The sequence below is a fragment of the Bufo bufo genome, chromosome 2 (genome assembly GCF_905171765.1).
Source record: "Bufo bufo chromosome 2, aBufBuf1.1, whole genome shotgun sequence".
Taxonomy (NCBI): domain Eukaryota; kingdom Metazoa; phylum Chordata; class Amphibia; order Anura; family Bufonidae; genus Bufo; species Bufo bufo.
This window is the reverse complement of record NC_053390.1, coordinates 316,280,857-316,304,644: the sequence shown is the minus strand read 5'-3', so window position 1 is coordinate 316,304,644 and position 23,788 is coordinate 316,280,857. Positions and strand designations below refer to the sequence as shown.

The 23,788-nt window shown below is 44.1% G+C and overlaps 1 protein-coding gene across 1 annotated transcript; it reads left to right on the top strand.

The window, feature by feature from the left end:
• The first annotated feature begins 1,209 nt into the window (after positions 1–1,209).
• Positions 1,210–21,816, top strand: NXNL2 (nucleoredoxin like 2). Its single transcript, XM_040420298.1, has 2 exons — positions 1,210–1,508; positions 21,645–21,816. Exons 1-2 carry the CDS (start codon positions 1,210–1,212, stop codon positions 21,814–21,816), a joined length of 471 nt encoding a protein of 156 aa, XP_040276232.1.
• Positions 21,817–23,788: the final 1,972 nt, after the last annotated feature.

Sequence of the window (23,788 nt, the reverse complement as noted above, 5' to 3'; positions counted from 1 at the left end):
AACCACGGAACGGAAGCACTACGGAGTGCTTCCGTGGGGTTTCGTCCAGTACTTCCGTTCCGCAAAAAGATAGAACATGTCCTATCTTTTTGCGGAACAGCCGAATCGCGGACCCATTAAAGTGAATGGGTCCGCAATCCACTGCGACTGCCCCACGGTCTGTGCACTCACACGCCCGTGGGAAAGAGGCCTTAGAGTGAGCTGTTCAAATGGACACGCCCCTGATCCAGTAAAGGCCACTGTTAAGGGGGCGGGCCCCTGTGGAGGTCACTGTCAAGGGGGTGGTATGCAGTGAAAGTCACTGTTAAAGGGGAAGGCTGCTGTAAAGGTCAAAGTTAAGGGGGTGGGCTGCTGTGGAGGTCCAATTTTAAGGGACGGGGCACTGTGGAGGGGGGGGGTCACTGTTTTGGGAGCGGGGTGCTGTAGATGTCACTGTTATAGTGGATAGTGTTGATATCTTTTAACGACACATACAAACATTAAATGAAATAGATTAAATATACCCGAGCGAAGCCGGGTCCTTCAGCTAGTGGAACATAAAAGTTTTATCCCCGAAAACCCCTTTAAGCAAATACTTTCATTTTTTACATACTTAAGAAGAAAGCATGCCCAAGCACCTGGAACCTGCATAAACTGCATTCTGTACCATAGATTTCTCCAATTTCCAATAGGTGGCAGCAATATGCAGGACTATGAGAGATCTATGATCCACAAATCTTATCTAGGGCGAGGTGGAGCCTTTCAAAATGTAATCTCTCGACAACCTAGTAACAGTAAATCAAACAAGTGAAAAGACAAGCAAGGAGATATGTCACTGTAAGTATGAATGTATAGGAAAGAAATTAGCAGAAGTGACTCCCTGCCTCACTACACTGAGAACTGGCAAAAGCGTGAATCAGGTAAACTGAACCCTAACTAGTGCTGTGTTTTTAGAGAATTTTATTACATGGCAATAAGCAAAGCAATAACACTACACACTCAAAAACTAAAATATCTATGTCTGACACTCTTCTTATACAGTGGGCAGCTCTGTAGCAGCAGAAGAACAGATGGCAGCAGGCGATGTGCCGCAAAGGGCTATATCGGAATGGGATTAAAAGGAATTAGAAGAAATGAGTATTTATACATCCCTGTCAGCACTTGTTGAGAGCAATAGGGATCAGTGGTCAAAATAACAAACTCCACTGTTATTCTGTCCATCTAACTAGAATGGATATATTCATTGGACGTACCCTGGTTAACAAGGATGGAGAAAAGGTGGATCCTGAGGTGGCTTTACAAAATAAAATAGTTGGATTATATTTCTCAGCTGCTTGGTGTTCTTCCTGCAAGGACTTTACCCCGGTATTGTGTGACTTTTACACTGAGCTGGTGGAAGAAGCAGACCAGCCGACACAGTTTGAAATTGTATTTATCTCCTCGGATAGAAGTGCAGAAGACATGGTGGATTACATGCATGAAATGCATGGGGACTGGCTGGCTTTACCCTGGCACGACCCATACAAACAGTAAGTATCTCTGTTGTCCTATCTGCAGGTGGATATAGGCTAGTTTCACACTAGCGTTAGAATCTTCCATCAGAGGAACAGCCTGCCGGAATTCATCATATCCAGAATAGCCGGGTACTGCCTTTCCCTGCTGGAGCTCATAGATTATAATGGGATCTGGCCAGTTTCCAGCATTAGCACCGGGATTTGGCCAGACAAAAACGCTGCACTGTTTTTGTCCTGCTGAGTCCCAGCACTAATGCTGGAAAGAGGCTGGATCTCCACCAGGTCCTATTATAGTCAATGGGGCCTGACCGTGCTTTGGCCTTTTCCTCTGCCGGAACAGTCTTCCAGAAGATTTTAACACTAGTGTGCAAATAGCCTTATACTACTTTCACATTAGCGTTTTCTGCGGATCCATCATGGATCTTCAAAAACGCTTCCGTTACCATAATACAACCCCATGCATCCGTCATGAGCAGATCCAGTTGTATTATGTCTCCTATAGCCATGACGGATCCGTCTTGAACACCATTGAAAGTCAATGGGGGACGGATCCGTTTTCTATTGCATCTTGCTCCGCACCACATCGCAAACAGAAAAAACGCTGCAGCGTTTTGGTGTCCGCCTCCAGAGCTGAATGGTGACTGAACGGAGGCAAACTGATGCATTCTGAGCGGATCCTTTTCCATTCAGAATGCATTAGGGCAAAACTAATCCGTTTTTGGACCGCTTTTGAGAGCCCATGACGGATCTCAGAAACGGAAAGCCAAAACGCTAGTGTGAAAGTTGCCTTACTTACAAGCGTACTGTATGTGATTATTTATTCCACATTACCATTATAGTATTATTTACTGGTATATATCCCGTGTCCAATATTTGCATGAAATACATTGAGATCACATGACAAATGATTGAAACTGTATTTGCGCATCTTTATGTGGTCAAATTTGTAGTTCTAAGTGTTCTCATTTCTGCTTGTCAAATGCAGCTCTTCAAGTTTTTTTTTTTTTATTCGGAAAAACCCCTATACCATGCCCACTATAAGAGAAATAAGAATCTTTGCTTCCTCAGTCTCTAGTCCTTTGTTTAGATTTAAATCACATGGTAGTGGCCAATCATGGTACTGTGATGGCTAATCATGGCCTGGTACTGTGTATGCAGTGTAAGGCCTCTTTCACACGGGCGTTGCGGGAAAATGTGCGGGTGCGTTGCGGGAACACCCGGGATTTTTCCGCGCGAGTGCAAAACATTGTAATGCGTTTTGCACTCGCACGAGAAAAATCACGCATGTTTGGTACCCAAACCCGAACTTCTTCACAGAAGTTCGGGCTTGGGATCGGTGTTCTGTAGATTGTATTATTTTCCCTTATAACATGGTTATAAGGGAAAATAATAGCATTCTGAATACAGAATGCATAGTAAACTAGCGCTGGAGGGGTTAAAAAAATAAATAAAATAATTTAACTCACCTTAGTCCACTTGATCGCGGCCCGACATCTCCTTCTGTCTCCTTTGTTGAATAGGACCTGTGGTGAGCATTAATTATAGGAACAGGACCTTTGGTGACGTCACTCCGGTCATCACATGGTACGTCACATGATCTTTTACCATGGTGATTCACTTGCTTGCGGATGCTTGCGATTTTCACGCAACCCCATTCATTTCTATGGGGCCTGCGTTACGTGAAAAATGCACAAAGAGGAGCATGCTGCGATTTTCACGCAACGCACAAGTGATGCGTGAAAATCACCGCTCATGTGAACAGCCCCATAGAAATGAATGGGTCGGTATTCAGTGCGGGTGCAATGCGTTCACCTCACGCATCGCATCCGCGCGGAAAACTCGCCCGTGTGAAAGGGGCCTAACAGTGCTGTGCCATAATTGCCTGCAATGGTCACTACCTGGCATTGGAAACAGATAAGTAGGGGAATCAGTTAATATTGGAACTATATTTGAAATGTTTATATTATTGCAGCAAGTACAGTAAAATGATATTTCACTAATTTACCTGAAACACTTTTTAGCTTTTAAAGGGCATCTGTTAGTAAGATCAACCCTATTAAAGCAGCCATAATGCTCGATAGGGCTGACCCTGCTGATTAAAAACATACATTTCTTCCGCCAATCTGTTGCTGCTTTTAGGAGACGTGTTTTTAAATTATGCATATTAGAGCTTAAGTACACTGAGGGCAGGCCCTAGCCACTCAATGCACCTTAGGTCCACCACTCTACTTCTCTGGGCACTCCCTCCTCCACCTGGACACCTGACCCTGTCGAAAAAGTGCAGGGGGAGTGTCCATGGAACCAGTTATTAGGACTGGTTTAATAAGGATGATGCTGATGGCAAATCTCCTTTAGGGCTCGTTCACACGACTGTATGGCTTTTTCAGTGTTTTGCGGGCCGTTTTTAACGGATCCGCTTTTCCGTTTTTTGTTTCAGTAGTGTTTCCGGTTCCGTTTTTTCCGTTCCGTTTTTCCATATGGCATATACAGTAATTACATAGAGAAAATTGGGCTGGGCATAAAATTTTCAATAGATGGTTCCGCAAAAACGCAACGGACCCATTGACTTGAATGGAACCGCGGAACGTGATTTGTGGGCAATAATAGGACATGTTCTATCTTTGAATGGAACGGAAAAACGGAAATACGGAAACGGAATGCATACGGAGTACATTCAGTTTTTTTTGCGGAACCATTGAAATGAATATACGGACCGTATACGAAACTCAAAAAACAAAAAAACATTCCTGTGCACGAGCCCTTAAGGTCATGTTCTCACGTCTGATGTGACATTCCATCAGGTCTGGGGAAATGCAAACTGAGCATCTGAGGACGTTTCGTTTAGCCATGCACTTTAGATATTACATAGAAACATACATAGAAACATAGAATGTGTCGGCAGATAAGAACCATTTGGCCCATCTAGTCTGCCCAATATATCTGAATCCTATGAATAGTCCCTGGCCCTATCTTATATGAAGGATAGCCTTATGCCTATCCCATGCACGCTTAAACCCCTTCACTGTATTTGCAGCTACCACTTCTGCAGGAAGGCTATTCCATGCATCCACTACTCTCTCAGTAAAGTAATACTTCCTTATATTACTTTTAAACCTTTGCCCCTCTAATTTAAAACTGTGTCCTCTTGTGTAGTTTTTCTTCTTTTAAATATGCTCTCCTCCTTTACCGAGTTGATTCCCTTTATGTATTTAAAAGTTTCTATCATATCCCCTCTGTCTCTTCTTTCTTCCAAGCTATACATGTTAAGGTCCTTTAACCTTTCCTGGTAAGTTTTATCCTGCAATCCATGTGCTAGTTTAGTAGCTCTTCTCTGAACTCTCTCTAGAGTATCTATATCCTTCTGGAGATATGGCCTCCAGTACTGCGCACAATACTCCAAGTGAGGTCTCACCAGTGTTCTGTACAGCGGCATAAGCACTTCACTCTTTCTACTGCTTATACCTCTCCTTATACATCCAAGCATTCTGCTGGCATTTCGTGCTGCTCTATTACATTGTCTTCCCACCTTTAAGTCTTCTGAAATAATTACTCCTAAATCCCTTTCCTCAGATACTGAGGTCAGGACTGTGTCAAATATTCTATATTCTGCCCTTGGGTTTTTACGCCCCAGGTGCATTATCTTGCACTTATCCACATTAAATTTCAGTTGCCAGAGTTCTGACCATTCTTCTAGTTTTCCTAAATCCTTTTCCATTTGGCGTTTCCCTCCAGGAACATCAACCCTGTTACATATCTTTGTGTCATCAGCAAAAAGACAAACCTTACCATCGAGGCCTTTTGCAATATCACTTATGAAGATATTAAACAAAATTGGTCCCAGTACAGATCCCTGTGGAACCCCACTGGTAACATGACCTTGTTTTGAATGTTCTCCATTGACTACAACCCTCTGTTGTCTGTCACTCAGCCACTGCCTAATCCACTCAACAATATGGGAGTCCATGCTCAATGACTGCAGTTTATTGATAAGTCTTCTATGTGGGACAGTGTCAAAAGCCTTACTAAAATCTAGATATGCGATGTCTACTGCACCTCCACCGTCTATTATTTTAGTCACCCAGTCAAAAAAATCTATAAGATTTGTTTGACATGATCTCCCTGAAGTAAACCCATGTTGTTTTTCATCTTGCAATCCATGGGATTTTAGATGTTCCACAATCCTATCCTTTAATAGGGTTTCCATTAATTTGCCTACTATTGATGTCAGACTCACTGGTCTATAGTTGCTCGATTCCTCCCTACTACCTTTCTTGTGAATGGGCACGACATTTGCCAATTTCCAATCTTCCGGGACGACTCCTGTTACTAATGATTGGTTAAATAAATCTGTTAGCGGTTTTGCCAGCTCACCACTAAGCTCTTTTAATAATTTTGGGTGTATCTCATCAGGCCCCTGTGACTTATTTGTCTTCACCTTAGACAGCAAACTTAGAACATCTTCCTCTGTAAAGATACATGCATCAAATGATTTATTAGTCATCCTTTCTAGTGGAGGTCCTTCTCCTTTTTCTTTTGTAAAAACTGAACAGAAGTATTCATTAAGGCAGTCGGCTAGCCCTTTATTCTCTTCTACATACCTTCCGTCCTTTGTTTTTAATTTAGTTATTCCTTGTTGTAATTTCCTTTTTTCATTTATATATCTGAAGAATGTCTTATCCCCTTTTTTCATAGACTGAGCTAGTTTTTCTTCTGCCTGCGCTTTAGAAGTTCTTATAACTTGCTTGGCCTCTCTCTGCCTAATCTTGTAGATTTCCTTATCTTCATTGCTCTGGTTTTTTTTATAATTACAAAATGCCAGCTTTTTATTTTTAATGATTTGGGCCACTTCTGCTGAGTACCACAGTGGTCTCTTCCTTTTTTTGCTTTTACTGACAAGTCTAATGCAATTTTCTGTTGCCTTCAATAATGCACCTTTTAAGTAGTCCCATTTCTCCTGGACTTCATGTAATCCGTTCCAGTCTGATAAGGACTCATTTATGACTAATTTCATTTTTTAAAAGTCTGTTTTTCTAAAATCTAAAACTTTTGTTTTTGTGTGGTGGGACTCTTTCACAGTTCTTATATTAAACCACACTGACTGGTGATCACTAGATCCCAAGGTTTCGCCTACAATGACATCATATACCGAATCCCCATTTGTGAATACCAAATCCAAAATGGCCTCCCTCCGGGTTGGCTCCTCAACCACTTGTTGTAGAGATAACCCCAGTAGGGAATTTAGAATATCTGTACTCCTGGTAGAACTTGCTATTTTGGTTTTCCAGTTTATATCTGGAAGATTGAAATCTTCCATAATGATAACTTCTCCTTTCATTGTCATTTTAGCTATTTCTTCAACTAGTAGATCATCTAGTTCTTTAACTTGACCAGGTGGTCTATATATCACACCTACACGAGTTACTGCATGGTTAGCAAACTGCAACGTAACCCAAACTGACTCTATGTTGGCCTCACCAACTTGTATTAGGTTAGATTTAATGCTATCTTTCACATACAGGGCCCTCCTCCTCCTTTCTTGCCTTCTCTGTCTCTTCTGTATAAAGAGTACCCTGGTATGGTTATGTCCCAGTCATTTCTTTCATTAAACCATGTCTCCGTAACAGCCACTAAATCTACATTCTCAGATGCCATTATTGACCCAAGTTCATTGATTTTTTTACCTAAACTGCGAGCATTTGTAGACAGGACTCTGAGCTTATCATTTCTTAACCTCTGTGCTTCTGACCTGTTCTGGCATTGTTTCGGGGGGCAATTGGACTCTTTTATTTTCACTCTTTTGCCCCCCCTTCCTAGTTTAAATACTCTTTCGCAAATTCTTGGAGTTGTTCACTAAGTACATTTGTTCCTTTGAGAGAAAGATGCAAACCATCTTTTTTGTACAGTTCCTTTCTATTCCAAGTAGAGCTATCATGAGAAAAAAAGCCAAATCCTTGCTCTTGACACCATTTACCAAGCCATATGTTGAACTCCTTTATGCGCCTCTGCCTATCATTCTGAACATTATGCACAGGCAGAACTTCAGAAAATGAAATGGTGGATGCAAAATCCTGTACGTCATTACCAAGTGTGCTGAAAGATTTTTTCACCTCTGACACTTCATTGCAAGCCAGGTCATTTGTCCCTAGATGGACAAGAACATCCACGTCCCCTTCCTGCTTTGCTTGCTTAACAATATTAATAATACGTCTTCTATCTCTTCTAGCAGTAGCCCCAGGGAGACATCTCACAAAACCATTTTCTTTAAGCTCCACACTTCTTATGATTGAATCACCCAGCAACAGCTGCTTCCTTTGAGACTTCACTTTATCTTTTTTGTTGCATACATTAGACATAGGAGTCGATGGTTTCTCACCCTCTGTGCTTGAGTCCATATCCATGTTGTCCTTACATTCTGAGAGTGCTGCAAATGAATTATGGAGAACCACCGAGAACCACCGACATGTCTTCTATCCACCACTCTAAGTCTTCCAGAACCTACATTAACCCATCTGCCATTTCTGGGGGTCCTCTGTGGCAGTGGCATTGCAGCAGTCCTAGCTGGAGTTTGTTTAACAGATAATTTAAATATTTCAGATTTCAAAAATGCAATTTCCTGCTGCAGTAAGGAGAACTGTCTACAGATCTGACAGCATCCGAATCTCCAAAGAGTGGAACATGAAATAAATGCACAACAATTCCTGCACTGAACCAAGTCTGCCATTTTAAAGAGGAGAAAAAAAAATAATAATAAAAAAAAAAAAAATTTGTAAGTTTAAATCAAACAAATCTTACCTTTTTTTTTTGTATTGTTTCCACCTTCCAGCCTACCTCCTGACTATCTCCTGCAATATCTCTTTACTGTACTTAATGTAGTACTTGAAGGTAGTACTTGCAGCTAATGAATTAGGCCAGCTAATGAGTCTGTCTCTATATATACACACACTGCTTCCCAAGCTCCTCCCCCAGCAACAAATGTAACACCTTAGTGAGCTAGGCTCATTAGCAAACGCACAATAGCAAACACCTGACCAAATTCCTTACCTCTTTTCAAGCAATGGTCAGAAAAAACAACACAGATGAGCCAGTTGCAGACTCTAAGCCAATCTCTTGCAGTATCTCTTCAATCTCTTCAGTCTCCTGCAATATCTCTTTACTGTACTTAATGTAGTACTTGAAGGTAGTACTTGCAGCTAATGAATTAGGCCAGCTAATGAGTCTGTCTCTATATATACACACACTGCTTCCCAAGCTCCTCCCCCAGAAACAAATGTAACACCTTAGTGAGCTAGGCTCATTAGCAAACGCACAATAGCAAACACCTGACCAAATTCCTTACCTCTTTTCAAGCAATGGTCAGAAAAAACAACACAGATGAGCCAGTTGCAGACTCTAAGCCAATCTCTTGAAGTATCTCTTCAATCTCTTCAGTCTCCTGCAATATCTCTTTACTGTACTTAATGTAGTACTTGAAGGTAGTACTTGCAGCTAATGAATTAGGCCAGCTAATGAGTCTGTCTCTATATATACACACACTGCTTCCCAAGCTCCTCCCCCAGAAACAAATGTAACACCTTAGTGAGCTAGGCTCATTAGCAAACGCACAATAGCAAACACCTGACCACATTCCTTACCTCTTTTCAAGCAATGGTCAGAAAAAACAACACAGATGAGCCAGTTGCAGACTCTAAGCCAATCTCTTGCAGTATCTCTTCAATCTCTTCAGTCTCCTGCAATATCTCTTTACTGTACTTAATGTAGTACTTGAAGGTAGTACTTGCAGCTAATGAATTAGGCCAGCTAATGAGTCTGTCTCTATATATACACACACTGCTTCCCAAGCTCCTCCCCCAGCAACAAATGTAACACCTTAGTGAGCTAGGCTCATTAGCAAACGCACAATAGCAAACACCTGACCAAATTCCTTACCTCTTTTCAAGCAATGGTCAGAAAAAACAACACAGATGAGCCAGTTGCAGACTCTAAGCCAATCTCTTGCAGTATCTCTTCAATCTCCTGCAATATCTCTTTACTGTACTTAATGTAGTACTTGAAGGTAGTACTTGCAGCTAATTAATTAGGCCAGCTAATGAGTCTGTCTCTATATATACACACACTGCTTTCCAAGCTCCTCCCCCAGCAACAAATGTAACACCTTAGTGAGCTAGGCTCATTAGCAAACGCACAATAGCAAACACCTGACCAAATGCCTTACCTTTTTTCAAGCAATGGTCAGAAAAAACAACACAGATGAGCCAGTGGCAGACTCTAAGCCAATCTCTTGCAGTATCTCTTCAATCTCTTCAGTCTCCTGCAATATCTCTTTACTGTACTTAATGTAGTACTTGAAGGTAGTACTTGCAGCTAATGAATTAGGCCAGCTAATGAGTCTGTCTCTATATATACACACACTGCTTCCCAAGCTCCTCCCCCAGCAACAAATGTAACACCTTAGTGAGCTAGGCTCATTAGCAAACGCACAATAGCAAACACCTGACCAAATTCCTTACCTCTTTTCAAGCAATGGTCAGAAAAAACAACACAGATGAGCCAGTTGCAGACTCTAAGCCAATCTCTTGCAGTATCTCTTCAATCTCTTCAGTCTCCTGCAATATCTCTTTACTGTACTTAATGTAGTACTTGAAGGTAGTACTTGCAGCTAATGAATTACTCCTAACACCATAAATATGCATATTTAGATGGGGAACAAAGGATCAAGAATGTTAAAATCTAACCTGTGTTTCCAATTCCCAATACTTAACCTAATTACTTAAGAATGCACTTTCATATTTTAGTTTTTTTTCCTCGCCACCTTCCAAGACCTTTTCTCCTGTTGTGTTCACATAGCTGTAGTAAAGCCTCTTTATTGCAGGTCAGTTTGTACTTTTTAATAGCACCATTTAATTTACTATATCATGTATTGAAAAACAGAAGAGAAAATCTTTGTGGGGTGAAACTGAGAAAACAACACAATTCCCCCATAGTTTTTCAAGTTTGTTTTCAAGGCTACTTTCACACTAGCGTTTTGGCTTTCCGTTTGTGAGATCTGTTTAGGGCTCTCAAAAGCATTCCAAAATGGATGAGTTTTGCCCTAATGCACTCTGAATGGAAAAGGATCCACTCAGAATGCCTCAGTTTGCCTCCATTCAGGCACCATTCCGCTCTGGAGGCGGACACCAAAACGCTGCCTACAGCGTTTTTCTGTCCGCCTGACGAAGTGGAACCAAACGGATCCGTCCTGGCACAATGTAAGTCAATGGGGACAGATACGTTTTCTCTGACACAATCTGGCACAATAGAAAATGGATCCGTCCCCCATTGACTTTCAATGGTGTTCAAGACGTATCTGTCATGGCTATAGAAGACATAATACAACCGGATCCGTTCATGACGGATGCATGCGGTTGTATTTTTGCAGATCCATGACAGATCCGCAAAAAACTCTAGTGTGAAAGTAGTATGAAAGGTGTTCACTATGTGTTACAAATTACATGAAGCCTTTTTTTCAGCAGGTCACTACAATTATGAGTATATCAAATTCATATTTTTTATTAAGTTTTATTACTTTTAAATAATAAAAACCTTTAAAAAAAGAATTCCTTTGCATTGCCGTATTCTCACACACACACACACACAATTATTGTATTTTATTTTATTTCCATCTGCAGAGCTCTGTGAGGGGGTTGTTTTTTTGTTGTTTTTTTTGCATGGCAAGCTGTATTGTTTATTGGTACAATTTGTGAGTACATACGACTTTTAGATTTTTTTTTTAAATCAGTTTTGTGGGGGTCAAAGTATTCAAAAACAGTCATTCAACCATTTTGATTTGTTTTCATTAAAATGTTTGCTGTAGGGGGATACAAGATTTTATCATTTAGTATTTTGGACATTTTCAAGATGTGGCATTATCAATAACTGTATGTTTTTTGTTTATACTCATATGCATAATTGCAAAAGGGGTGAGTTGAATTTTTATTTTTCCAAACTTTTTTTTTAACTTGAATTTTTGTCCCCTTGGGGGACTTGAACCTGCAATTATTTTGTCCTACAAAAAAGATCCCTTAGGCTAGGTCTACACGACAACATTGCAACATTTGTCGCGCAACATTTTGTTGCACCAATGTCGCGCGACAATTTTTATAATAGCAGTCTATGGTGTTGCACTGCAACATGCAACATGCTGCGACTGTGACGCAACAGTTGCAGAAAAATCTATTTGTTGCGCGACAAATGTCGTCGTGTAGACCTAGCCTTACATGACTTTCTAGATGTAAATATAAAATAGCTATGTAAATACAAAGGAAATGTTTTCAAAACTTTCAAATATATATATATTTTTTAAAGTAATATAACAAGAACTATATACACTGTAAATTTGGTATAGCTGTAACCATATTGAACTGCACAAAAAGGTAGCATGTCATATTTATCGCACAGTGAATGCCATAAAAACAAAATCTGTAAAACTGTGGTGCAGTTGCATTGTTTTCCAATTCCACCCTATTATAATTTTTTCCTGCTTCCCAATACATTATTTGGAATATTAAGGAGGCGGCTAATTTCAACTTTAGGACAACACCTTTTTTTTCAAATCTGGCATGTGTGACTTTATAAGGTAATTGCTTTTGGAATGTTCTTACTTATCCAAACAGTTCTGTGTTATTTTTCATGACACATTGTACTCTATGCTGGTGGTAAATTTTCTGTTGATACATTTTGTTTTTATTTATAAATAAAAAATCCAAAGTTAATAAAATTTTACAAAACTTGCAATTTTCTAAATTTTTGTTTCTTTGCTCTTAAAGGGGTTGTGCAGATATCCTCAGAATAAGGGCTCATGCACACAAACCTATTTTCTTTCCGTGTCCGTTGCAAGTTTTTTTTGCGGACCATATGTGGAACCATTCACTTCAATGGGTTCACAAAAAAAAATTAAAGGGAACGTGTCACCTGGATTTTGAGCTGAGGACATGGGTTGCTAGATGGCCACTAGCACATCCGCAATACCCAGTCCCCATAGCTCTGTGTGCTTTTATTGTGTAAAAAAACCCCGATTTGATACATATGCAAATTAACCTGAGATGAGTCAGAGCTTGAAAATATGACTCTTCTCTGGTCACACAAGTAAGATATGACTCTTTTATGTTAATTTGCATAAAAGGCGGGAAGTACAAAAATACATAATACTAGTAAACAGGAGTGTTAACTCTACTCCATCCGTACAGTTTACACAGACACCTCCTGTCCACGCGGGCACAGAGAGGCAACAAGCTGAGAGAGCCTTTTCACTGCCGCAGTGAAAACAGCGCTGTCTCAGCCCGGGTATCTGCCACCAGCTTCTCGTTTGATATAAGCCAGGTCCGCTAACGGGATTATATAGGGTAAGAAACCAACCCGCGGTAGCTTATAACTAGGCCGAAACACGGACGTGGGGATTCGTGATCGAGATACAAGATTAAATTATATATTTAATCGCCTTAAGGGCACACTAGATATAACACAATATACACAGAGAATATATACAGTGGTCTGAGGTTACAGATACAGGTGATATAGGAACAACAGGGTTAAGCAGAGCAAAAGTCAGTTACCGGGTAAGATGAAAGTTACTTTGCTGTATTCACATGGAGGGCAGTGATGTCTGCTGGTTTACAGGTCTCTCCAAACACATTTGCCCAATGTGACCTCCTTTCATAAAAAGACGCCTCCCGCTGGCTTGCATGGGCTTATGACCTGTAGCCGGCCGCTCCCGGGCCCAATTGATCCGCCTGGGTTCCTTCTCCATTGTGGAGTACGCTACCTCCCTCGGCAGGAGCCTCCGACTCAGATACAGAACGGGGTGTTCCTGGCCCATAGTGTCGACCTGGCTAAATACTACACCGAGGCCAAAATCACTGGCGTCGGTCTGTACTATAAACGGCCGCGTGAAGTCGGCTGCCTGTAGTACAGCGAAGATCGAGAGGGCGGCCTTCAGCGCCCAGAAGGCCGTCTCACAGTCGTTTGTCCAATCGACTGTGGAGGGCAGCTTCTTCTTGGTGAGGTCCGTCAAAGGCTTCACCAGGCTACTATAGTGGGGGACAAACCTCCTATAGTACCCGGCGGTGCCCAGGAAGGATATCACCTGTTTCTTGGTCCTGGGGGTGGGCCAGGTTGCGATAGCATCCACTTTCCCGGGCTCTGCCTTCAGGGTCCCCCCGCCTACCCGGTGCCCCAGGTAGTGGAGCTCGCTCATGCCCAGCTGGCACTTTTACGGCTTGATGGTCAAGCTTGCCTGGTGGATCAGCCCCAGCACCTGCGTCAGGTGCTGTAGGTGATCCTCCCATGTGGGACTGAAGACGGCAATGTCATCCAGGTACACGGCCATGTACTCTTCAAGTCCCTTAAGCAGCGTGTTGGCCATCCGCTGAAATTGGCAGGGGCATTCTTCATGCCGAACGGCATCAAGGTGGTCTCGTACAATCCAAAGGGGGTAATAAAGGCACAGCATTCCCGCACCTCACGAGTCAGGGGAATCTGCCAGTACCCCCGACTCATATCCATGATGGTTAGGTACTGGGCCCCAGCCAACTGATTGAGCAGGTCATTGATGCGTGGCGTAGGGTACGCATCGGTGACTGAGACAGCGTTGAGTCCCCTGTCGTCCACGCAGAGCCGGGTGGTCCGGTCCTTCTTTGGGACGAGGACCACAGGCAAGGCCCAGGTGCTGTTGGATGCCGGGATGACCCCCAGCTTCAGCATCTCGTCAATCTCTTGGCGCATGTGCTGCTGCACCTCCAAGGAAACCTGATATGCTGAACGCTGGATTGAGGTGTGATCCCTAGTGTCCAGGTGATGGACAGCCAACTCCATCCTTCCGGGCTTGTAGCTGAACAACTGCCGGAAGGGGTGAAGGATTGCCCATAGCTGGGACCGTTGGTCCTTCAAGAGCTGTTTGCCCACCTCCACATCCTCGATGGACCCACCCGCCTTCACCTGGGCGAGCATGTCCAGGAGGGTTTCCTCCTCCCCCTCTTCAGAGAGGTTGCAGTCAGGGAGGGCACATGCCTCCCTCTCATGATGTGCCTTCATCATGTTCATGTGGAAGGCCTTCTGCCTTCCTCTGGTGTGGTCCAGAGTAACCAGGTACGTCACGGCATTGAGGCGCTGATGCACGAGGTATGGGCCTTCCCAGGCCGTCTGAAGCTTGTCCTGAGGTACGGGGACCAGTACCCATACCTTTTGACCCACGTGGTAGGTCCTCTCGCAAGCGTTCTGGTCGTACCATCGCTTCTGGTCGGCCTGGGCCCGCTCCATACTATCGTGCATCAGCTGCGACAAGGCCTACATCTAGTCCCGGAAGCGCATGACATACTCGACGACTGACACCCCAGGGGTGGCTACATCTCCCTCCCAGGCCTCTTTCACCAGAGCCAGGGGCCCCTGCACATGTCGCCCGTACAGGAGCTCAAAGGGGGAGAACCCCGTGGAGGCCTGTGAGACCTCTTGGTAGGCAAACAGTAGATGTGGGAGGTACCGCTCCCAGTCATGCCCGTGGGAGTCAACCAACATCTTAAGCATCTGCTTTAAGGTGCCATTAAGCCGTTCGCACAGGCCGTTGGTCTGTGGGTGGTACGGGCTGGTCACTAGATGTTGCACCTGTGTTTGCCTACAGAGGGACTTCATCAATTGCGACATGAACTGGGTCCCCTGGTCGGTGAGCATTTCCTGGGGAGAGCCCACTCTGGAGAAAATCTCCAGCAAGGCAGTGGCCACCTTGTCGGCCCGAATGGACGACAAGGCTTCCGCCTCCGGGTACTGGGTGGCATAGTCTACTACCGTCAATATGAAGCGTTTCCTGGAGCTGCTGGGAATGGACAGCGGTCTGATCAGATCCACAGCCACCCTCCTGAAAGGCTCTTCAATTATGGGCAGCGTTACCAGTGGGGCTTTTGGGCGCCGCCCCGCCTTCCCCACCCGCTGGCAGGTGACACATGAACGGCAGTAGGCAACCACATCGGCCCCTATCTTTGGTCAGTAGAAATGTTGGGATAATCTGGCCTTTGTCTTATTGACCCCTAGGTGTCCAGCCTTTGGAATCTCATGCGCAACCCGCAACAACTCCGTCCTGAACTGATAGGGTACCATTAGCTGTCGGTCCCTAGGCCACGCCTCCGGTGAGCCCTGCTGGACCGTGACCCGGTACAGCTGTCCTTGGTCCCAGACCATCCGCTCAAGGTCTGAGTCCAAGGGGGGCTGTTCCGCTCGCTCCTTGAGAGAGTTCAGGCTGGCGTCAGCCACTAACGCTGCCTGAAACTCCTTATTGGGCGTGGCCAGAATAGACTAGACTGCCACGTCCCCCATCAGGTCCCCGGGGCCTGTCTCCTAGCCTCCATTTGACTCAGCAGCCGCTTGGTCGGAAGGGGGAAAGCAATCAGACCCCTGAGGGGCCCCAGCACTCCCACTGCGCGTCACAGCAGCTATGGCCGCTGCCACCGCTGGTAGTGCATGCTTCCCCTCAGCTCCTGACCAAGTCGCCAGTCCAGACGGACTAACCTGGCCCTCTGACATCCCAGTTGTGGAGGAACCCTGCAATAAGGCTCTACCTGGCAGCCCTACTTCTCCTGGGGGAGCCCTGACCTCATTTGCATCCTCCTACCCCGAAGCTGTCTGCCCCCTGCTTGTCCCCTCAGTCACCACACCGGAGGACAACAGGTTCCAGCAGACTTGCTGGCCACACCCTGGGGCTTAAGCACAGCTGGCAGTAATTACCCCCTCCCCACTGAGGGGAGAGGTACACATTACATCCCCCACCCCCACATCCCCATCGAGAGGCATGTTAGGTACATTCACAGTATCATCAGGGGAGTCATTACATCGCATTCTGGGGAATCGGACCTTGGGGTGTTAGTGGGCACGTACTCAGACACAAGCCGCCCGAGGTCCATCCCCAGAAAAACACTGGCGGGGATATTTGCGGATACCCCCACCTCCCTTACCCCTTGACCGGCGCCCAAGTCCAAATAGACCTTGGCGACGGGCAGCACCGGTTATACTCCTCCAATCCCGGAGACAGTAAGGGTACTCCCAGGCAATAAATCATGGGGTGTCACCAGTTCAGGCCGTACCAGTGTCATCTCAGTGCCGGTGTCTCTAAGTCCCATGGCCACGGCCTGGCCCACGGTGACCGGTTGAAAATAGTCAAGGGACCTCCCACCACCCCCACCCACACATAACACAATGGACGGTTTCCGGGTTGATGACTGGGACGGATGCCTCGGGCGCTGTGGACATGTGGCCTTGAAGTGTCCTGGCTGTTTACACAGGTGGCAAAGTCGGTGTTCCCCCACCAACGTGGAAAGTGAAGCCGGGGCCGGTGCCCACTTGGGGCTGGGGAAGAGTGTGTCTTACCCCCTCTCCAGCCGACAGGTTTCCGGGCCTCTGAAGTCCTGTTGTTGGTGTATTCATCGGCCAGGGCTGCTGTTGAGAAGGCCCCCTTTGGCTTCCTGTCACAGAGGTACTGCTGTAGGTCCTCCGGGCAGTTCCGCAAGAACTGTTCTGTGGCGATGAGCTCCTTCAGCTGCTGGACGGTGGTGAGCTCCAATCTGTGGTCCATTGGTCGACCGCCCTCAGCAAGGCCCGCATGTGATCGGCCCAGCTCTGGGTAGAACCCCGCTGCAAATTCCTGAGCTTTTTCCAGTACGACTAAGGGGTTAAGTTGTACTGCTGGACCAGAGCCTGTTTGATGTCCTCATAGCTCAGGATGGTCTCACTGGGCAGGTATCCGAAGATTTCAAGGGCTTTTCCCCTGAGCCGTGGCGTGAGGAATCTGACACACTGGTCCTCTGGCAGCTGGTACTGATGGCAGGCCGTCTCAAATGCCAACAAAAAGGTCCCCAGGTCCCCATCCTTGTCCAGTAGGGGAAAGTCCTCTGCCCGCAGTTTGGGAATCCGGACCTCTGGAGACTGACATCGGGCTGGGGAGGGCTGCTGGAATCTGAGCTTTAGCTGGAGCATTTGTAGCTAGTGCACACGCTCTGCATGCTCGCGACGTTCTCGCTCTGGAGCTTCTGCTTTCTCCCGATGTTCTGCAGCCTCTGCTTGTTCACATTGCTCTCTCTGGAGACGATCCAGGGCAGCCTGTAGGAGAGCAGCCGAGCCTGCCTGGCTGGGGGGATGGGCAGGTGGAGTGAGGCCCACCGCGGACCACACCTCCGGCAACTGGCTCCTTGGGGAGCTTTGGTTGTGCTTCCCCTCGCATGGAAGAAAGTCGCCATCATTCATAGCCTCGGCCATCTCCTTAGCCTTGCTTCTTGTGTAACTGGCCATCATTGCCACGAATGGTCACTGACACAGACTGCAACCTGATGCACACACACCTTATGTATTTGCACTCAGACGCGGTATGGTCACGGGTTGCCAAAACGTTACGCCCTCCAGAGGAGCAGGTAAGGTCAGCTTGGTACAGTTTACACAGACACCTCCTGTCCATGAGAGGAAACAAGCTGAGAGAGCCTTTTCACTGCCGCAGTGAAAACAGCGCTGTCTCAGCCTGGGTATCTGCCACCAGATTCATGTTTGATATAAGCCAGGTCCGCTAACGGGATTATATAGGGTGAGAAACCAACCTGCGTTAGCTTATAACTAGGCCGAAACACGGATGTGGGGATTCGTGATCGAGATACAATATATAATTATATATTTAATCGCCTTAAGGGCACACTAGATATAACACAATATACACAGAGAATATATACAGTGGTCTGAGGTTACAGATACAGGTGATATAGGAACAACAGGGTTAAACAGAGCAAAAGTCAGTTACCGTATATGATGAAAGTTCCTTTGCTGTATTCACATGGAGGGCAGTGATGTCAGCTGGTTTCCAGGTCTCTCCAAACACATTTGCACGATGTGACCCCCTTTCAGAAAATGATGCCGCCAGCTGGCTTGCATGGGCTTATGACCTGTAGCCGGCCGCTCCCCTCCCCGCCTATGGGTAGGGTCCACCCCTCTTACTCTGGTGCTAGCAGCAAATGACCCATAAAACCCCTTAGGGCTCATAGCCCCAGACCAAAATGTCGCAGGAAGATGGTTACAGGCCCAATTGATCCACCTGGGTTCCGGGTACAACTGGAGTCCAAGCATGGTACCATTAGTTGGTTTCTGTGGGGAGATATGGATATCTCCCTTCCCTGGCATCTCATTCTCAAACAAAGACCATGGGCACGTTAATCGTGGCTACCGGGACACAAATATGTATCCAGTCTATTCATAATTCCTTATGAAATGTAGGTGCCAACATGTCTGGGAGATATCATTGATCCTGGCCACCGCAGGCGCAAACCGGATACATATTTGTGTCCTGGTGGCCACGATGAACGCGCCCATGGTCTTTGTTTGAGAATGGGATGCCAGGGAAGGGATTTTTTTGCAGAGTTAAAATTTTACAAAAAAATTTTGAAAATACTTTTGTAATCTATTTTTGGAATACAACTTAATATTTATTACCCTGATTCTGCAGTTTTTTTTTAAATATCCTGGCCTCAGAAGTGAAGGTGCACGTTATACATTTTTTTATGCTATTTTACAGGTACTGTTTCAGGTTTGCATCAGCATTGAGGTGCCAAAACATTGGAAAAACAGCCCAAATACCCTATTTTTGAAACTACCCCCCTCAAGGATTTAATATAGGGGTACAGTGAGTATTTTAACCCCATGGTGTGTTATGGAATTCATTAGAGCTGGACAGTAAAAATAAAAAAATTACATGTTTTTAATAACATGTACTTTTAACTAAATTTTTCATTTTTCCAAGGTAAAATTGGAGAAAAATCACAGCAAAAAATTGTTACATAAATACCCCATACGTGATAATACACTGTGCTCTGTGCTCAGTGCTCAGAAGTGAAGGAGTGGCATTTGTATTTTGAAATATAAGTTTTGCAACAAAAAAAAATTAAGAACCATATTTTGTTGTTTTTTTTGTTGACTGAGTGGTTTTGGTTTTATTGGATGGACATATGGCTTTTTCTTTCATTTTCTGAGAGGAAAGGTGGTTAAAAATAATTATTCTGTCAGTGTTTTCTACTTTCATTTTTATGGGGTTCACTGTGCAGCTTTAATGGGGTTGTCCAGCTGTTAATATTAATGACCTTTTGTCAGGATAGGTCATCAATATCAGATCTCTGGAGGTCCGACAACTGATACCCCCGCCAATTAGCTGTTTGACAATGAGGCGCGCTCCATGCGAGCGACACTTCCTGGTCTTTACACTACCCCTCGTCTCCTCTGGAGCGGTGACGTAATGTAATTACAAGTACTCGTTCGATTCACTTGAACGGAGCGGGTACTGGTATTACACTGCACTTCCGAGAGGAAGTGCAGTATAATGAAGAGGAAGCGGCGCTCGCATGGATTGCAGTAAGTCCACTGGATTGCAGTAATCAAAAGTTGACCAATGTTTAAGGCAGTGTAGGGGATCGTCTCTTTTCAGGGGGTCACACTCATAGATATCTTCGCAGACACGATTATAATGTCCAAACTCTTGCTTTATTTCAGACACTTTAGCAAAGCACAAGTTAAGAAGTCGCAGCTTCAACTTATCATGTGTGACATCCACACAAAATAACAAACCCTTGCCTGGCTAGGCTTTAACTAAACACATAAGCGTATCCCTGACTCACCTAGAGAGCCCTGTTCACACATGGAACACAAATGCGGCTTTCCTCAGCCATTCAGTCCAGCAACCTCCTGGCTGTGACACTTCTATACCTTTTGGGGGATTGTGGCCCAGTAGTCCTCCCGACTCTGGCCTCGTGATCCTTGTTTCACAGGCGTCACCGCGTCCCCCAAAGTTCAGGCTATCGCCTAGCCTCGTGGCCCCTCAGCCCACCCGGCTGATACCACTCACACAGAGCCTCACCAGGACTCTGCTTCACCAAACACTCCAGATTGAGACCCACCCAAGATCCAGTAGCAGGATTAAAAAGGATCTCTGGACATGAGCATGCCCTAAGTTTTGGACTGGAGCATGGGGAACAGGCACCCTCCCAACACATTGCCTGTTCCCAGTAAAAGCCTGCCCTAAATTAGCTGAACCAGCTACACTATCTATATGGTGTCCCCCAACTACTTTAGTGGACACCTGGACTAGAGCTTTTACTCCACCAAGGCCGGGCCCCTTGGTGACACGCTCCTGGTGCAAACAACACTTCAATGTTCACATTGCCACAGCAGTTATATTGAGGGAACCAAACATTCTTAATAATTGCTTGATCGTCAGTGTTGATGACAGCTGCATTTACATGAAGCAATCATCTCCTGTGGATGGGAACTAGCAATCACTAAAGCAATCTCTAGGCCCCATAGAAAATCATTGTGTCTGGGCCCCAGGTCCTTGTTTTGGTGCCAGGTGAAAGATACGATCACCTGGTGAACAAGATTGTATGCTCATTCATTACATGGGCCAACTATTGGGAACAAGCATTTCTACAAACACTCAACCCCCATAATTGGCACAATAATCGGTCCGCATTTAAGGACATTTACTGATATCTTGAAACCTGTGAGAGACCTGTACTTCCACGTGACGCATAATATGTAACTGAAAAATCATCATGAGTTAGATTACTATTCAAAAGCCATGGTCATGTTGCAATTCCCTATTTTATCTGCTTCTCTTGAGATCTTTGTGTGACATTGAGCCACTTTTTCTACATAGGTTGGATGGCGTTTGTAGGCACTGCCTGCTTTCTTATTTGGTCAGTCCATCCTGGACAAATAGCTTTTTAAATATATGAATAGATCTAGTAAAGCAGTTGCACCTATCATGAGTTTGCACCCTGAAGAAACATTTATTTTATGTGCATAACACCTCCAAAATGTGGAAATATTTAGTTGCATTTTTCAGAATACAAATCCCCAGTGTCTTCATTTTTTAGAACCCCTTTGCATTGGAAAACTAAGCAGGTGACAGGTTTCTCGCTGTCGGCACCTCAAGTGATCAACTGTAATGGGAGAATCAGACAGCCAGTGTGCAATCCCTGCAGTGCCACCACAAGGAGATACTATTTTTTTTTCTATACTTGTTATTCCTGTTTATATATAAAGACCTTACTCATGTGAACAGTCTTTAGTTTTATATCTGATTCATTTAGAATCCCTTCTGTTTTACAGTGAGCTGAAAAACAAGTACAAGATTACAGCGTTACCAAAACTTGTCATTGTCAAACAAAACGGAGAGGTAATTACAGACAAAGGGAGAAAACAGATAAGAGACAGAGGGCTTGCCTGCATCCGGACATGGCTTGAAGTTGGAGATATCTTTCAGAACTTCACCGGCAAATAAGATATTACTGTATTTTTTATGTAAACGCTATATTGTAAATGAATTCAGGCATTTATTTATATATTTTATTGAAATAATATTTTACAATGTCAATAAATCTGGTTCCACAAGTCACATGGAATTTTATGCACTACCAAATGAACCTTGTTGTATCTCCATACACTTGGGGGGAATTTATCAAGCCCTGTACTCTAGAATTCTGGCTTCAAAAAAGTCTCAAAATAGCATAAAAATTTTGCAATGTTTTACATTTTTACACCTTTCCAGATATTTAATTTCACTCCAGATCTCACTTCAACTTGTAAAAAAAAAAAAGTCACAAAAAAGTCACAAACTGACTCCAGTAGAGGGGTACTGTAGCGAACCTGGCAAAACATTTCTAAGTAAAAATGTTAGGTTTAAAGATGAGCCTAATTTAACAAATAACATGTGAATTTTCATACATTTTCATAAATTTAGCAAAACTGGCTTCAGATCCTTATGATGAATTCCCACTTTGTTTTCAATTATTTGAAATTGTAGTTGAATTTGGAATCAACTTGCTGTTTTATGTGAATTCCTTTCTATAGCAAATGTCTTATGCAAGTCATATTAATAATATATAAAATAGTGGTCTGAGGATTCAAATATGAGCTAATGATGGTTAGTTTATAATAAAGATTATTGTTACTGGTCTTGTTTTTCATATAGGAGAGGACCAATGATTTTCAGTGGCTGAGGGGCAGTGGCTGAGGGACAGGCAACAGAGGGTTGTAGTCAATGGAGTATATTCAGACCAAGGTCTTGTTACCAGTGGGGTACCTCAGGGATCTGTTCTGGGACCCATATTGTTTAATATCTTTATTAGCGAAATTGCAGAAGGCCTTGATGGTAAGGTGTGTCTTTTTGCTGATGACACAAAGATTTGTAACAGGGTTGATGTTCCTGGAGGGATACACCAAATGGAAAAGGATTTAGAAAAACTAGAGGAATGGTCAAAAATATGGCAACTAAAATTTAATGTGGATAAGTGCAAAATAATGCACCTGGGGCGTAAAAACCCAAGAGCAGAATATAAAATCAGTGATACAGTCCTAGCCTCAGTATCTGAGGAAAGGGATTTAGGGGTCATTATTTCAGAAGACTTAAAGGTAGGCAGACAATGTCATAGAGTAGCAGGAAATGCTAGCAGAATGCTTGGGTGTATAGGGAGAGGCATTACTAGTAGAAAGAGGGAGGTGCTCATGCCGCTCTACAGAGCACTAGTGAGCCCTCATTTGGAGTATTGTGCTCAGTACTGGAGACCATATCTCCAGAAGGATATTGATACTTTGGAGAGAGTTCAGAGAAGAGCAACTAAACTGGTACATGGATTGCAGGATAAAACTTACCAGGAAAGAATAAAGGACCTTAACATGTATAGCTTGGAAGAAAGACGAGACAGAGGGGATATGATAGAAACTTTTAAATACATAAAGGGAATCAACAAGGTAAAAGAGGAGAGAATATTTAAAAGAAGAAAAACTGCTACAAGAGGACATAGTTTTAAATTAGAGGGGCAAAGGTTTAAAAGTAATATCAGGAAGTATTACTTTACTGAGAGAGTAGTGGATGCATGGAATAGCCTTCCTGCAGAAGTGGTAGCTGCAAATACAGTGAAGGAGTTTAAGCATGCATGAGATAGACATAAGGCCATCCTTCATATAAGATAGGGCCAGGGGCTATCCATAGTATTTAGTATATTGGGCAGACTAGATGGGCCAAATGGTTCTTATCTGCCGACACATTCTATGTTTCTATGTTTCTATGTAACCTTAGCTCAAGCTTAGCTTCACTGATGAAAGCAACATGTGATTTTTTGCTCCAAATGATGCCCTTTTATGTACACCTGTCAAGCATATGACATCAGTTTTTTATTTAATTGACCATGGAATCTAGTCTCCTAACAGACATAATTGTCACGGTCACATACAATAATTCACATAGGAGTCTG

Excerpts from the sequence above, each read along its gene's own strand:
- NXNL2 (XM_040420298.1), top strand. The coding sequence starts at position 1,210 with ATGGATATATTCATTGGACGTACCCTGGTTAACAAGGATGGAGAAAAG. Across the intron at positions 1,509-21,644 it reads TGGCACGACCCATACAAACA|TGAGCTGAAAAACAAGTACA; the intron begins GTAAGTATCTCT and ends TCTGTTTTACAG.